General features: G+C 37.1%; 1 protein-coding gene across 3 annotated transcripts in view; it reads right to left on the reverse strand.

Moving 5' to 3' along the window:
• Positions 1–1,723: 1,723 nt before the first annotated feature.
• Positions 1,724–15,829, reverse strand: part of LOC136034124 (cytosolic 5'-nucleotidase 3-like) — a 59,250-nt gene continuing 45,144 nt past the window's right edge. For 2 of the 3 annotated variants that reach the window (XM_065715284.1, XM_065715282.1), the window contains exons 5-7: positions 13,680–13,867; positions 8,510–8,548; positions 1,724–1,909 (exon numbers count right to left, since the gene is read on the reverse strand). In XM_065715284.1, coding sequence (XP_065571356.1) covers positions 1,802–1,909; positions 8,510–8,548; positions 13,680–13,867 — 335 coding nt within the window. In that variant the 3' untranslated portion in view covers positions 1,724–1,801. The remainder of the gene's footprint in view (positions 1,910–8,509; positions 8,549–13,679; positions 13,868–15,829) is intronic. The other variant, XM_065715283.1, reaches the window with a different exon arrangement.

A 15,829-nucleotide genomic window follows, 5' to 3' on the forward strand; every position in this document is an offset into this window, starting at 1 on the left:
TGTGTTATATCATTAAGCAGATAAAAGTCAGAAGAACAGTCATGCTTTATAGTAAAGGTGAATATAATGCATATACAAAGAGTACAAGATGGATTAAATGTATTAGTGAGATATATTGAAGACCACGATCTGGATCTGAACCAATCTACAAAAACGAGTAAGTTTGCTACCATTGAGATCTATTGCTAGTGTGTAATCGGTGGTGAAGTGTCAAGACTAAAATGACTAGAATTTAGAAATAAAAAAAACATGCGAAATCAAGTGACTTTGGAAAAATGTTTGATTCTAGGTGATGATTTTCTAGCGTTATCTCTTCAAAGGAAAATATTTTCTCAAAGAATGCTTAACGACATAAGGAGAAATGACTCTCCCTCTTTGCACTATTGTATTAAACTTTGACGCTGTGGCCGGAATACATTTACTTAATTTATAGTCATATTAATTGAAACAAAATAAAACTATATTGTGGTTTTGCTTTTAAGCACTACCTAGACGGCAATTTTGCAAGGCAACAAGAAATAAATCGACATAAAAGAAAATGCTGTCTAAACTGGTTTAATTGATTTGATTTGTGACAACTCGATTTCTCCTCCTCCTAGAAAACATTCATTTTCCCAGTCAATTTCTTTATGGAAGTGAGAAAGGCAACATCGGAATTTTCTTTACACATGTCTATTATGCTTGTATACATTGAGCAGCTGGTCATTCTTTAAGAACGGTACTTTTGTTGACGAGTATGAGGAAAAGTGTAGATTATGCAATCCATGTAAATTGCACAGAGGATACGCAGTGCAAATTAAAGACTATAATTCCTAGTCCGTCCTTACACAAAGTCCTTTTGTACAGTTGTGGTGATTTTGGTTTTAGTCTATTTTCAGAGTTGATACATATATGTGTGGTGTAAGTAACCTGTGGGGGAAATACAAGTGAGTTATTTTCTACAGCCATGTTAGATTTTTTTTCCACGACCCAGACAGGGTAGGAAACGAGTTCACGAGAAATACCGTCATTAGTATATCGACAGGGGGGTCCGTTTACCCTCCAAAGAGATAGCTAAAGATACCAGGGGTGACCCAGGTGGTGGCACCCTTGGTCTAAAGTTTTGCGCTTTTGATCGTTCGATCACGTTACTATACCCCGGAACAGGGTAAACCGTAACTAAGTATTACCATACCCTATATTTACAATACGGTAGTGGTGGCCGTGAGGCTTACCACTCCAATAGTAAGCCAATCATCTTGCTCCTTAATCCCTGAACAGACAGATAGCCACACCTTTTAACCACTTGATATCATTTATCCTGGGTAAAATCAAATCAGTAAAGAAAGCTAATGTTCCTGAGTCACAAGATTTTTTACAAGCTTTCTCACTATTTCTCACTGGTTTTATTAATGAATGGTGCAAAATTTACTTTTGCTTTTTTATTACATAATAACGACATGTAAAATTATCGTTATTGTACTTTACTCCCTCAATGAGTTCTCTCAAGAAAAATGGAATTCAGACTAAACACATACTATCAATCTTCAGCAAATTCAACACCAGCTTTTGAAATCCCCTTTTTTACAACTTTTAAAAAGCAAAGAATATAATTGTTCAAAACTCAAAATATGAGAAATTAACACCGCGAGTGGCGGTCCTGTATCCCCAGACCCAGTAAGAAAATGTTGTGATGAGCATGTCCTTATAAATTCTCCTAAAATGTTTTATTGAGAAAAAAAAATACAAATTATATACATATAATCATTAGATTACTGTATACAAAAATGGTGGGCCATGATGACAATAAATAAAAAAAAAACTAATCAGATGTGACAGTGCTCAAGATCTCCAGCGGTATGTTGAATGTCTGGTCATCAGTCAAAACAAGGTCAAATGCTTCCAGAAATATTGGCAATCTCTCTTCAATCTAAAAAAGAATTTTATTTTCATCTCTAATAAACTACGCTTGAAATGATTAAAAAAAAGCAATTTTAGGCATAGCCTATATGTACATATAACCTTTTTATCGGGCATAAAAAATAAAGAGAAAATTCTTTTCTATAATTCAAAGGTTCCTACCTTTCCAACAATTAAATAAAAAAAAACAAGTTTTTTCAACTGAAAGTAAGGAGCGACATTAAAACTGAAAACGAACAGAAATTATTCCGTATATGAAAGGGGCTGTCCCCTACTCAAATATGAAAACATCCCTTCATATTTTTACATGATAGTAGATCTAATCGTTCAATTACAATTTGTGCGAAGGCTTTAGCTTCTCGGAGAAAATTAATTAGCGCTTAGTATCTCAATCCCTCAATTACATAGTAATCAGTGATCATAACACAAATATCAATACTAGTATTAAAATTAGATTAATTAATTAATTAGATTAATTAATTAATTAGTGTTAAAAAGGATTGTGTTCTTGATTGTCACCCGCTATACCGCATCATACCTAAACCTCTACCTTTCACCTCTATCCATCACTCTGGAAGTACTACTGACATTGACCAAGTTGTGTAACTGTCCATGATGATGATCATGATATTGACCACCTGCCACTATTTGTGATTTTTTCACTTCCCTGTGCTCCAACCGATTTGAGATCCAAAAAGAAATCAAAATTGTTTTCGAAGTATAATTGAAAAAAAAGCAGATATCTAGTTATTACATCCTTTTTTTCTCTTATACGTGTACCTTATCATTTATTACTACTACTAACAACTAGCCATAGCACCAAGTCACCTAAGACCAACACAGCTACGCAGGCTCCTCCTCCATCTAAATCTATTCAAAGCTTCCCTCTTTATACCCTCCCAGGAAGTTCCTATTTCCTTCAAATCTTTCTTTAGGACGTCCTCCCACCCCAACCGCGGACACAACCTGCTTTCCGTTTAGCCCTAGACGGTTGGCCAAAAGCAACAACCTTCGGCAATCTGTATTCTTCATTCGCAAAATCTGCCCTAGCCATCTTAATCTTTCTCTCATTATAGCCCTAAAAAGCGGGATTGAACCATACTTTCCGTGAAAACAAGAGTTTGAAAAACAGTCAGTAAGCCGGGTACCCCGAACCCCGTAGGCAATTTCTCTGGAAAACATTTTATAAATCTTCGTCCGCTTTTCGGATAGCCCATGCTTCAGAGCCATCTGACCACGGTCATCACTGTAGATTCCAAAATTCGAATCTTGGTTTGCACACTTATCATCCAATTCTTCCAAACTTTTTTAATAACTGCAAAAAACACACTGAGCCTTGGCTATTCTATTTTTAACATCTTCACTGCTCTCACCGTCTTCACTAACAATACTACTAAGGTAAGTAAGCTGTCCACCTGATCACTCTTTTCGTTACCCAACGTCACCTTTTCATCTTCATTTATTCCTAGCCTTAGTGACCTAGTCTTCTTTACATTTATTTTCAAACCTATTCTATCTCCCTGAAACCCCAAAACCTCTAAAAATTCATTCATCTTGCTCACATTTTCATCTAGGATGCTTAAATCATCAGCATAATCTAAGTCCAGGAGATTTTTTCCTCCCCATTTGATTCCGTGGTATCCCATTGTCTTTCCTGTACTACTTAAGACAAAATCCATCAAAATGATCCATATAAAGGGGGATAGAACACAACCCTACTCAACTCCTGATTTAATACGAAACCAGCTGCTAACCTCATTTCCTACATTGACCGCAGCACTGTTATTCTCCTACATAGCCAAATTTTCAAAAGGTCAGATAGATGCACTTAAGATTTATCCAGAGGGCACTTCCTCCATACCCTCCTTTTATTTCCAAGAATATATTCAGGCTAAGTGTGGAGTATGGATGCTTTGGGGTTGTCATCTTTCCTCTTACGGAGGAACTGATGGAGTAAACTGCATTATTTAAAAACATAGGGTTCAAAGCACGTGTAAGGGGGGGGGGGTTAAATTCGGAGCCAATTTTCCTAAATCAAGTAAAAATGACAGTGAAAACCCAAAATTGAACCATATAATGGTACTATAAAGGCAAAGATATTCCAAAGAAAACTGAACACTTTCTGTGGATGCTTGAATTATGCCTTAGTTTTGACATGGTTTTTGAAGAAACTAATTTTCAGCTGGGGAGGGGGAGGGGCTAACCAGGGTTTGGGAGGGTAGTTGCATACCCTGTCCCATACAAATTTACGGCCCTGCTAGTAAAGTAGGCCTAAATCCGCAAACCTCTCTACGGACAAAAAAGCTTTTAAATGACTTTCATCCAGTCGTTTAATTATTCATGGTGGAAAAAATTACTTAATTATATATAATTAAAACCCAATGATTGGAGGGTCAATTATGTCTTCCATTCCGGTTAAACGTTTTAGTAGTGGGATCTTTTTTTTTACTTTTTTGCCCAAATTTTTGGGTAAAAAAGTTGATTCTATTTTTACCAACGTTCTTAAAAATTTTATCTTGGGAACGGTAAATAAGAATATATTTAGTTTCGTGATTTCGGTTATGTTAACTTCCAGCATTAGCCAACGGAATATCCTTTCTTCTGGACTAAACTGAATAAAAAAAAATTAAAAAGAAATTTCACTTATACAATAAACAAAATCAAAATTAAATTAAATAATAATGTCGAAATATATTTATAAAAATATAAAGAAATCTCGTTAACAAAGATCAAACAGTTTAATGTGACGAATTGTAAGTAAGGAGCAACACGGCTCAATAGAAACCGAAACTCTAAAAAGCGGAGTTTGATACTAATAAATATATCAAAAGAATCAGCTTATTATGCTAATTCCAAATAAATATATGAGTCATTAAGCTTAGTTTTACCCATAAAAGGCTACAAGCCTGAGGAAATTTGCCAGACTTTCGAAAAAGCGGGGAAACACCCCCTAATAGTCAAGAAATCTTAATGGAAATCACACCATCAGATTCAGCGTATCAGAGAACCATATTGTAGAGGTTTCAATTATTATTCTCGGGGGTAATGGCATCAACAATTGTCCTAGAACAACGGTAGAGGACTCATTTGGGCGAAAATTAAAAGTACGAGTGCCCTTTTTAAGCGACCGAAAGGATTGTAGGGTAACTAGCCTCCCTCCCACGCCCCATTTTTCCCCAAAATCGCCTGATCAAAATTTTGAGATAGCATAGTTGAAATTTTGTTTAGCATAGTTGAAAAGTCCAAAATAATATCTTTAGAGATAACTTGACTTCACCCTCCCCTTCAGCCTCTGAGGAAAGCTCTTTAAATTATAAAGTTTGACAATTGGTTACGTATAGTATTTTTTATTGGGAAGTATGCAGACATTTTTTGAGGGAATAGGGAGATTCTGCACTTGCGATGAATTTCAATTGAGACAGTTTCCGTGTGGAGTGATTTTTCCGGGGAGTGAACTTTCCAGGGAAAATTTTACGCTGGGGAGATTTGATGGAATTGTTTTAAGAATTCTTTTTATTTGTTTCAGTTTGTCTTTGCCTATTTACTTGTGCATGCAGAGATGTTTCGGGGATTAGTTTCTGCGTGTTTGGATTTCCAGGAAATGATCAAGGTTTTCAGAATGGTTTATATGCAATATCTCAGGAACGCCTAAGGGTATTGGGTTGAAATTTTCAGGGAATCTTGAGTGAGGGGATAGTAGACTTAATTAAAAGACACCATGTTTATTTAAATTATTGAAGGGTCATATCTGCAATATCACAGGAACATCCGAGGGTATTTAATTGAAAGTAAAAGGGGATGTTTAGGAGGATATAACAACATATCAAAGGGCACTTTTGCGTATGCAGGTTGTCAAAAAGGGCGTCTATCTGTATCTCACTGGATTAACGTCGGTTCTTGACTACTAAGCTCTTCGTGTCCGTGAATTTGCTTAACCAAAAGCATCCTAGATTCACGGTGGCTGAACTTGCAGACTCAACCCTTAAGCGGTAGGCACAGTGAAAACGAAATTTTATACTTTTTTGATTAAGAGGAAACTTACAAAATCGTATACGTCTTGAAAATTTTGAAACAAAATATAAGGAATTCACTTTTCAACAGCAAAAAAATCTCTAGATCCACCCATTTATTTTGTATTTACCAGGTCATAAACTAAGAGCTAAGAGCTCATATGGCATGAGCTCTAGTAAAATTTTAAGAATCAATAGGTTGCTTTAAAAGTAAAATCAGAGGCTTAATGATGGTTGGGATTAAAAATAAGAACTCTGAGTCACAAGGTCCTTCTAAACGTCAAAATCCATTAAGATCCGATGGCCCACTCGTAAGTTATAAATACCTCAATTTTTCTAAATTTTCCTCTCCCTTCAGCCTTCCAGATGGTCGAATCAGGGAAAACGACTTTATCAAGTCAATTTGTGCAGCTCCCTGACATACCTACCAATTTTCATCGTCCTAGCATGTCCAGAAGTACCAAACTCGCCAAAGCACTGAATCCCAACCCCTAACTCTCCCAAAGAGAGCGGATCCAGTCCGCTTACGTAAATCACGAATCTACGACATTTATAAGCGTTTTCCAAGATTTCCGGTTTCCCCCTCCAACTCCCCCCAATATCAAAATATATGGTCCGGATTTGAAATAAGAGCTCTGAGACATGAGTTCCTTCTAAATATCAAATTTCATTAAGATCCGGTCACCCGTTCTTAAGTTAAAAATACCTCAATTTTTCTGATTTTTCCAAATTAACAACCCGCAGCTCCCCCAAAAAGAACGGGTACATTCCAATTATGTCAATCACGTATCTATAACTTGTGCTTATTCTTCCCATCAATTACCATCCGATCTCCCCACTCTAAGCGTTTTCCAAGATTTCCGTTTTCACCCTACAACTCCCCCCAATGTCACTGGATCTGGTCGGGATTTAAAATGAGAGTTCTAAAGCAGAAGATCCTTCTAAATTTTAAATTTCATTAAGATCTGATCACCCGTTGGTAAATTACAAATACCTCATTTTTTTTCTAATTTTTCCGAATTATCCCCCCCCCCCCCAACCCCATCAAAGAGAGTGGATACGGTCCGTTTCTGTCAGTCAATTATCTTGGACTTGTGCTTATTCTTCCCACTAAGTTTCATCCTGATCTCTCCGCTTTAAGCGTTTTCCAAGATTTCCGGTCCTCTCCCCCCTCCCAATGACACTGGATCCGGTCGGGATTTAAAATAAGAGCTCTGAGACACGATATCCTTCCCAACATAAAATTTCATAGATCCGATCATCCGTTTGTTAAAACCCAGATGGTCGAATCGGTAAAATGACAATTTCTAATTCAATCTATTCTGGTTCCTGATACGCCTGCCACATTTCATCGTCCTAGCTTACCTGGAAGTGCCTAAAGTAGCGAAACCGGGACAGACAGACCAACAGAATTTGCAATCGCTATATGTTACTTGGTTAATACCAAGTGCCATAAGAACACGTGTGAACAACCGACAAAAAATAAGCTAAAAACATATGGCCCCAAAACACTCAAGATGGTAAGCTATCCTGTGAGGTTGAAGTTGTCTTTTGGAATCAATTGATCTTTAAGATCGACAAGGGTTGTAAAATCCAACAAATTTTGGGAGTACAAAGTTTTCACACAACCAAACGAATTTTTTTGTTTTCCTTGAAAAATCCTTGTTTTCAGGTATGAATGTATCTAAGATGGACCTGGAGGGTAAAACAGCTTTTATTTTGATGTTCTTACTGCCTTGAGATTTTTCCATAAACAGGCATTCAGGTTTGCTGATATTGGTAACAATTCCCGATCCAGAGCTTTCCAAAGTGAATAAATTAACCACAGAATAAAAAAAAACATACAATGACATCTATAAACTTCCCATCTTTCTTTAAAATAGACAGCAGGACTATCACATAGCATGGACATACGGAAGCACTATAAGCAAATGAAAAATTTATAACACCACTTAAAGACACCCTCTATTTTCAACTGACAACATGGACTCCCTGTAAATTTATAGCAAACCATATAACAGGCTTTGGTATAAAGTGAATATACCACTCGATGCCTTTTTTTATGCTCTTTAAGAATATAATAATCGCTTCTACTTTAAATTCAGATTTAAGCACTTTTGTAACTCTTGAAAATGACACATTTTCAAAAAATTTCGACAGTTCATATAACTGACTTACCAACAAAGCAAACATACCACTTGATGCCTTTTTTTATATTCTTTATGAATATAATAATTGCTTCTACCAAAAATCCAAATTTAAGCACTTTTTAAGCTCTTAAAAATGACGAATTTTCAATTAGAGTACGAGTTATCCGTCGTTACCGACAAATAATACTACGTTTTCTCCGCGCCGTTTTCGACAAAATAACACTGTGTTTCGACAAAATAACATTTTCTCAGTGCTAAAATTATTTATAATAAGGTTAGTTTAAGTTAGGTTAAAAAGTGCTTAAATTTGAATTTAAGGTGGAAGCGATTATTATATTCGTAAAGAGCATAAAAAAAAGGCATCGAGTGGTATATTCACTTTATACGAAAGCCAGTTATATGGTTTGCTATAAATTTACCGACTCCCTTTTCTCCGCAATTTAAACTTACCGAGTCAGCAACTTTCATACTTTTGGATCCTTCACGTCCCTTAAAATAAAAGTCAAATGAGCAAAATAGAGCAACTAGACTAAGACCCTCCTACCCTCCACCATCACGCAGTGCCGAATTTTTTTTTCGTCTAGCCTGGCGAGAACACCAGCTCTCAAACAGAACGTTTTATTTAGGTGAAGTTGCCAAAGCGATATATAAACAAAAAAGTAATTTTTTATAGGCTCAAGTCATGGAAAGTGTGTCTTTTTCTTCTTTTATTTAAAAAATAAAAACACCCTACTGGAGTGTTCAACTGACTTTCTTTCCGATTTCATGCATTTCTTAACTGTCCTCATTATTATTTTGATAATACAATTTTCTCCTGGAAATAAAACATTTCCGATATTTTGGAAGATTGAAACCCAACGTTTGAAAAGTCGTATAATATACAAAGCCTAAGAAAGAACAGGGAAATGAATTATCTAGTCAAGTAAATATACTAGGAATAAAAGCCGATCTTTGCACAAGACGGTAATCATTTAAAAGTTCAGGCTTCGGAAATCTAAGGAAAGTCGTCTTTTATTATCACTTTTTTACATTTTCTATATTACTTTTTTAATGTTATTTTTTGCTAATCAAGAGTACCAAGCCAAAATATACCAAATACCACATTGCCACATCAGACCGAAGGCTTGCTTAAAGTCAAGGAACAGTTTGTATGCTTCTTGGCCAAATTCCAAATACCGCTTCATTATTTATTTGATGACTAAGATTTGATCTACGGTAGATTAGTTCCTTCGGAATGCAGCTTGATTCTCCAGTATCATATGTCTTGCCAGGGTCCTTACGCGATCTAGGAGTATTTTAGTGAGTACTTTAGCGGGTTTGCAAGTAAGACACTCGGGGTAGTATCTGGTGTTCCACACAGCTGTTACCATTCTGTGGTATGAATCAATGAAAAGATTAGATTCTACTTTGAGCAATTCTGCTTGAATGCTGCCTATTTCGGGTGTTTTATTAGTTAAAGGAATTTTAGGATGACTATGCTTCTGATCTTAGTGGAGGTTCCTCATTCTTTACGCTAGAAAATTCTGAAGACCTTCACGGTCTGGGTTTACTGCAAGAATAAGCTTTTCCTGAAAATGTTCTTTCCGACAGTCTTGTATTCCAGCCCGAGTGATAATTTTGTGCCCATTTTTATCCAAGAGATCCAAGCACTTCGTAACTTTGCTATTGGCTAGATCTTTAGCACGTTCAAACATGAAGCATGAGTAACCCTTTTGTAGTTCATCTTCGCACTGTCGACATCGGCTACCATGTTTTTAAATGGGTGGCGAGTTTAAAATATCTTGCTTGTTTGGAAGGTTTGTTTTTCGTTGCGCATCTCAGTGAGTAATCCATACCCTCTCTCCAGCCAATTTACGACCGAAGACAAGCTTCATTGTCTAATTTATAGCCATGCTATTTTGCAACACAAGCTGATAAATGCCAATTCAGCTCAATGGATCAGGTATTCCGTGAATAATTTTTGTTAGTCGTTCGTTTAGCTGCTCCCCATACCCTTGTCTCGTCTTCTGGTCTGTCAGGGTTTCCATTCAGGATTCTGGGATTGTTTGCTTTTATTTGATAATGGCCTTTAATCTTAGGTAAAGTGACGACATGAGGAGATTCTGATCACTGTCAAAATATCCCCCGGACAGAGTCTACTAATACTACTAATAGCTCACTGTAGCACCAAGCCATCTGAGGCCAACATAGCTACGCACGCTCCTCCTCCAACCCAATCTATTCAAGGCCTGCCTCTTTACACCCTACCAGGAACTTCCCAGTTCCTTCAAATCTTTGTATATGGCATCTTCCCACCCCAGACGAGAACCACCTGCTTTCGGTTTAGCCCCAGACGGAAGGCCAAAAAAGGCAATCTTCGGCAATCTGTCATCCTTCATCCGCAGAACGTGGCCTAGCCATCTCAGCCTTTCTTCCATTATAGCCCTAGAAAGCGGGATTGAACCATATTTTTCGTACAACCTACTGTTTGAAATACGGTCAGTCAGCCGGGTACCCAGAACAATCCGTAGGCAATTTCTCTGGAAACACCTAATAAATTTTCATCCGCTTTTCGGAGCGCCCATGCATCAGGACACAACCAAGTGACTTTCCTCTTTTGCCAGTGTTTGAACTTTATATTTGTTACAAACTCCTCGTTAGCTCGGCAGACTTAAATGAGTCGCTCTTCTCTACTGTTCATATGTCCAACTCCAACTTTACCCATGATATCTTCACTGCCGTAATTGCCACTTCCCATGACGGGATTGAAGTCTCCAAGGGCTATAACGATGTTTTTGTTCTTGGAATGAGGTCAACAAGGCTCTGAAGCTAAGAGTAGAAATCTTCAGAATCTTCGTCCGACATTGACAAATCGGGATAGTAGACCTTTGATATGGAGAGGCTGTTGAGCTTGCTTTTGAGTCTAAACCATTATTAAATCTTTCTGAAATAGACACCATTGACAGCCGATTTTCTTTCTGTTTTCGCAAGTAAAAAGCTGATTCCTTGTCTGTGTGTTCCATCTATTCTGCCAGAGAGCAATGGGCTGTATCGCCTATCTGTCCTGCGCTGGTATAGGGCGGGTGCGCCTCTGAGAGAGCAACGGTAGCCACTTGTATTGGTTTGCCTCGTGGAGGAGTTTGTCCTTCCTTCTTTGCTTTGCAAGAACCCAAAGGTTTAATATTCCTATTCTGGTTGTAAATTTTGTTAGATAAAATCATTTTTCAGATGGGTTTCCTGTTCAAATAGGTTTCGCTGTTGGTTGTCAATATTTGAACAACCCTGGATGCAGTAGCTTGTCCGTCAGTTTTCCGAACACGGTAGCTTACTCATCGGCTGGAGGTGAGTTTTATCTTCTTCGGGACGTATCCACGCGTCGGTGAGCCCAGAAAGATTTCTATTAGAGCAGCTCACCTTCACCTTTGTCTGTATTTATCCCCCAGATAAGGTTGCAACAGCTATTTCAAGCCCCCAGAAAAGTCCCCCCAGGATTCTCCCCTGGTCCATGCACTCTTATTTGATAATCAACGTCATCCTCCCCATCCAGAGAATAATTCCCTATTGACAACCTGGGGACGCACTTGAGTAACTCGAAGGAAGCACCTGCAAATGTCCTTAGGAGCTGAGCTGAGAACTCTACAATTCTGTATAGTACAGCCAATATACTTACTTAGACTTAGTTCCTATTATGCCATGTGGCACATAAGGCAAGAACTGTACCTCTCCACGGCGACCTCCGAATTGCTTACGGTCATAGGTCTTAAAAAGCCGTTACCGCACGTGCACTTAGGTCTAACTTAAGTTTCGATTGGAACTTAATGATGGGTGGCCAATTATTATTTTTCTTTTTAGTATATCTTTTTTTGTCTTTAGTTTGTTTTCGTTTTAATTTTGTCTTTTATCCTTGCATTTTTTGTCTTAGAGTCTTGATAAATGCTTACCGTTTGAGCCTTGCCCAAAACATTGGCATTTGATGCTCACTGTTTTGTTTTTGCTGACCGTCATATCATACATAGTTGTTGTACGTTCCTCTACTGGAATAATAAAATTTATTTTTGTCCTTACAACTTGCCCTTGCCTTACATTTTTAAAAATCTTTTCTTGTGACTAATCCCCACCCCCTCAAGAGGGAGCCTGCTTTTCGTTTGGCAACAGATTGGTGGCCAAAAAGAGCAATCTTTGGCAATCTCTAATCTTTCATTTTTTTTTTAAATATGACCCAGCCAACAAATATTTTCTTTCCCAGTAGACCTAGAAAGTGGGATAAAAACAAATTTTTCGTATAGCTTAGTGTTCGATATACAGTCAGTCAAGCGACTGCCTAAGCAATCCCTTTGGTAAACATTAATTAAGCTGTCCAAGGCAATATTTTCAGTTTGCAGCAGCTTAGTAATTTACCATTACCAGCAGCTTACTATTGTCAGCATGCAGCGACTTACTGATTAACTGATGCATTAAGTAAGTATTCCACAGCCATGCTTTCAGTAAGCAGCAGCATACTGATTTCCCATTATGAGCAGCTTACAGTATGTCACTATGCAGCAGGTTACTGATTTGCCATTATCAGCAGCTTATTATTGTATGCAGGCAGCAGATTACTGACTTGCAACAGTAAGCATTCAGTAAGTGTTCTATTGGCCGTATTTCAGCATGCAGCAGCTTACTGATTTACCATTATCATTAGCTTACCATTAATAGGCAACAGCTTACTGATTTGCAATAGTAGGCATCAGCCAAATTTTCAATATGCTGCAGCTTACTGATTTAAAATTATCGGCAGCTTACTTTTGTCAGTAGGCACCAGCTTACTGATTTACCATTATCAGCAGAAAACCATTGTCAGTAGGCAACAGCTTACTAATTTGCAACAGTAAGCATTCAGTAAGTCTATCACAGCCATATTTTCAGAGTGCAGGAACTTACTAATTTATCATTATCAGCAGCTTACTATTATCAGTAGGCAGCAGCTTACTGATTTGCAACAGTAAGCATTCAGTAAGTGTCCCACAGCCATATTTTCAGTACGCAGCAGTTTACTGATTTACCATTATCAGTAGCTTACTATTGTCAGTAGGTAGCAGCTTACTGAGTTGCAACAGTAAGCATTCAGTAAGTGTTCCTGATTTACCATTATCATCAGCTTACCATTAATAGGCAACAGCTTACTGATTTGCAATAGTAGGCATCAGCCAAATTTTCAATATGCTGCAGCTTACTGATTTACCATTATCGGCAGCTTACTATTGTCAGTAGGCACCAGCTTACTGATTTACCATTATCAGCAGAAAACCATTGTCAGTAGGCAACAGCTTACTAATTTGCAACAGTAAGCATTTAGTAAGTCTATCACAGCGATATTTTCAGAGTGCAGGAACTTACTAATTTATCATTATCAGCAGCTTACTATTATCAGTAGGCAGCAGCTTACTGATTTGCAACAGTAAGCATTCAGTAAGTGTCCCACAGCCATATTTTCAGTACGCGGCAGTTTACTGATTTACCATTATCAGTAGCTTACTATTGTCAGTAGGTAGCAGCTTACTGAGTTGCAACAGTAAGCATTCAGCGAGTGTTCAGCAAGTAATAATTTTCAATTACCTTTATTAACTTTAATTACCTTTTCTTTTACAATTTTAATTACCTTATCATTCAAAAAGCCTATTTTCAGTATTGTTCCAGGTTGATGAACGCCTTCACCCATATCAGCATCGCCTAATGCATCTCCCATAACTATGACATTGCTACGGTGTTTGATATCACCAAAATAGGATGTGGCAGCAATGGCGTGTTCATTCTTGTTGAACATATGGATGAGCGTTTTTTCATAGCCTAGAACAAGAAGAGCTTAAGACCATGGCAAGGAAATCAGAGCAACAATACGTTATGTTAACATGGAAAACGTCGGGTGATTTGCCCCTAACCACGCATTGCACTCCCGGTCGTAGGCATTGAATCAGTAGATCGGTATCTGCGGAGTCAATTGATCAGCATGTGAAACAGTTTTTTAAGTTAAGTTCTGAGCATTGGCAAAAGACAAATCCAAAAAAGAGGATGTGGATGAAATCAGGTTCCAACAAGTAATACTAGTAAAACTTCATTAATTATTCTTTAATTACGATCATCATTAAAATTTACAAACTCCTTGATACACGACAAACTGAAACAGATCAGTCATTGCTCCCTACTACCCAATAACAGCACTACAGGCACTGAGCTAAGTAGGACTTATTTGAGGGAGTTTCAAGTCACAAGCTCACTACCCAAATAGAGTCTCGTACCTAACAATGTAAATAGAAGATGCACCGTTTCATAGGAGAAATTCCCTTCGGAAAGGGAGTGCAATAATTAAGAAAAAATACATACGACTATTTAAATAAGACGTGGCAAAAAATCAAGAATCGTTGCAATTTAAAGTTTTCTGAGTCTTTAGTTCATGAAATTAATGGGAATTGCATGTAATTAGCCTATGCTCAACATTTTCAACTATGTGTATTTGAACCTTATTTAGTACCTTACCTTACAAAGTACAAAACTGCAACAGCCAAAAACGCATTTGTTCTTCACTTCCCAGTTGGAGGATTAAAGGGGATGAACTTTCTTGAGGGAGTTCCGAAACACATCATCCCTACCCACTACGGACTTATAGCTACAGAAGTGTCCAAAATAGGTACCTTGTTAATGCATAGAGATTTTTTCGTGGGGAGGGGGGCAATAATAAAATAAAATTGAATAAAAAATGTCAAGGAAATCAGGAAACTTTTGGATATCGAAGCTGACTTTCTTTCACAAAGTGAAGGAGAGCAGTATTTAATAAGGTTAAGTTCTAGATATATTACCATGTATTTTGAATCTTGCCCAGCACCTTTCCTTACAAAGTACCAAACTAAATCAGCGTGAAATCTTGCTCCACACTATCCCGTAGGGGTATGGAAGGGGTCAAGGTGAGCAGTACTTTTTCAAGGGAGTTCTAAGTCGTATCCTTTTACCTCTTTATTTACTCCGCACTAAATATTTTATGTTACAAATATTGGACACTTTGAGATTAGTTCAGTCGTCTTTAGTCATCTTTATTAGCCATTCTTAGCAAACAAAAAAGCGGAATAGGCTACAGATAGAATTCAACTTATGGTAAAATTATGGGAAACAAGAACAAAACCAATATTAAAAGCAAGGATTTACTTTAAATTTGTTATACTTTCCCGTTTCGCTGAAGGTGCATGACGAAAAGTCAGTATCATCTTTGTCATGATTTAAACTAAACTAATGATTTTACTAGAAAGCAATGGATGACATCAAGTGGTTTTTTCTCAAGGATGAACTTGAGATTTTTCTGATCGGCTGCTTATACTCTTTAGACTGTTTTAAGTACCAACTGAGCCCTGAGAAACGCATTATCTTTCGGCTGTGCTAATTAAAAGTGCGACATACGCCATTTTTGTAACTGTTTTAGGAGAGCAAAAAAAAAAAAAAAATCGGCTGGTGTCGCTCTGAAGGATGAGATTAATGGAGATAAAGGGAACATATTCTAAACACACTTTTTATGCTCTTTTCAATGGTATAAATTAAATTCAAATATTCGGAAAATTTAAATATTTTCAATTTAATAAATTTAAATAAATAAATTTAAGTAAATAAATTTAATAAATTTAAATAAATAAATTAAAAAATTTAAATAAATAAATTTAAATATTCGGAGCGAATTCAAAATTATTCCATTTTACGGCATATGTGTACTTTTTCCTATAGATGAAATAATCCTCTTCTTTTAAAAGTATCATGGGCGAATTAATC

Source organism: Artemia franciscana, chromosome 12 (genome assembly GCF_032884065.1).
Source record: "Artemia franciscana chromosome 12, ASM3288406v1, whole genome shotgun sequence".
Lineage (NCBI taxonomy): Eukaryota > Metazoa > Arthropoda > Branchiopoda > Anostraca > Artemiidae > Artemia > Artemia franciscana.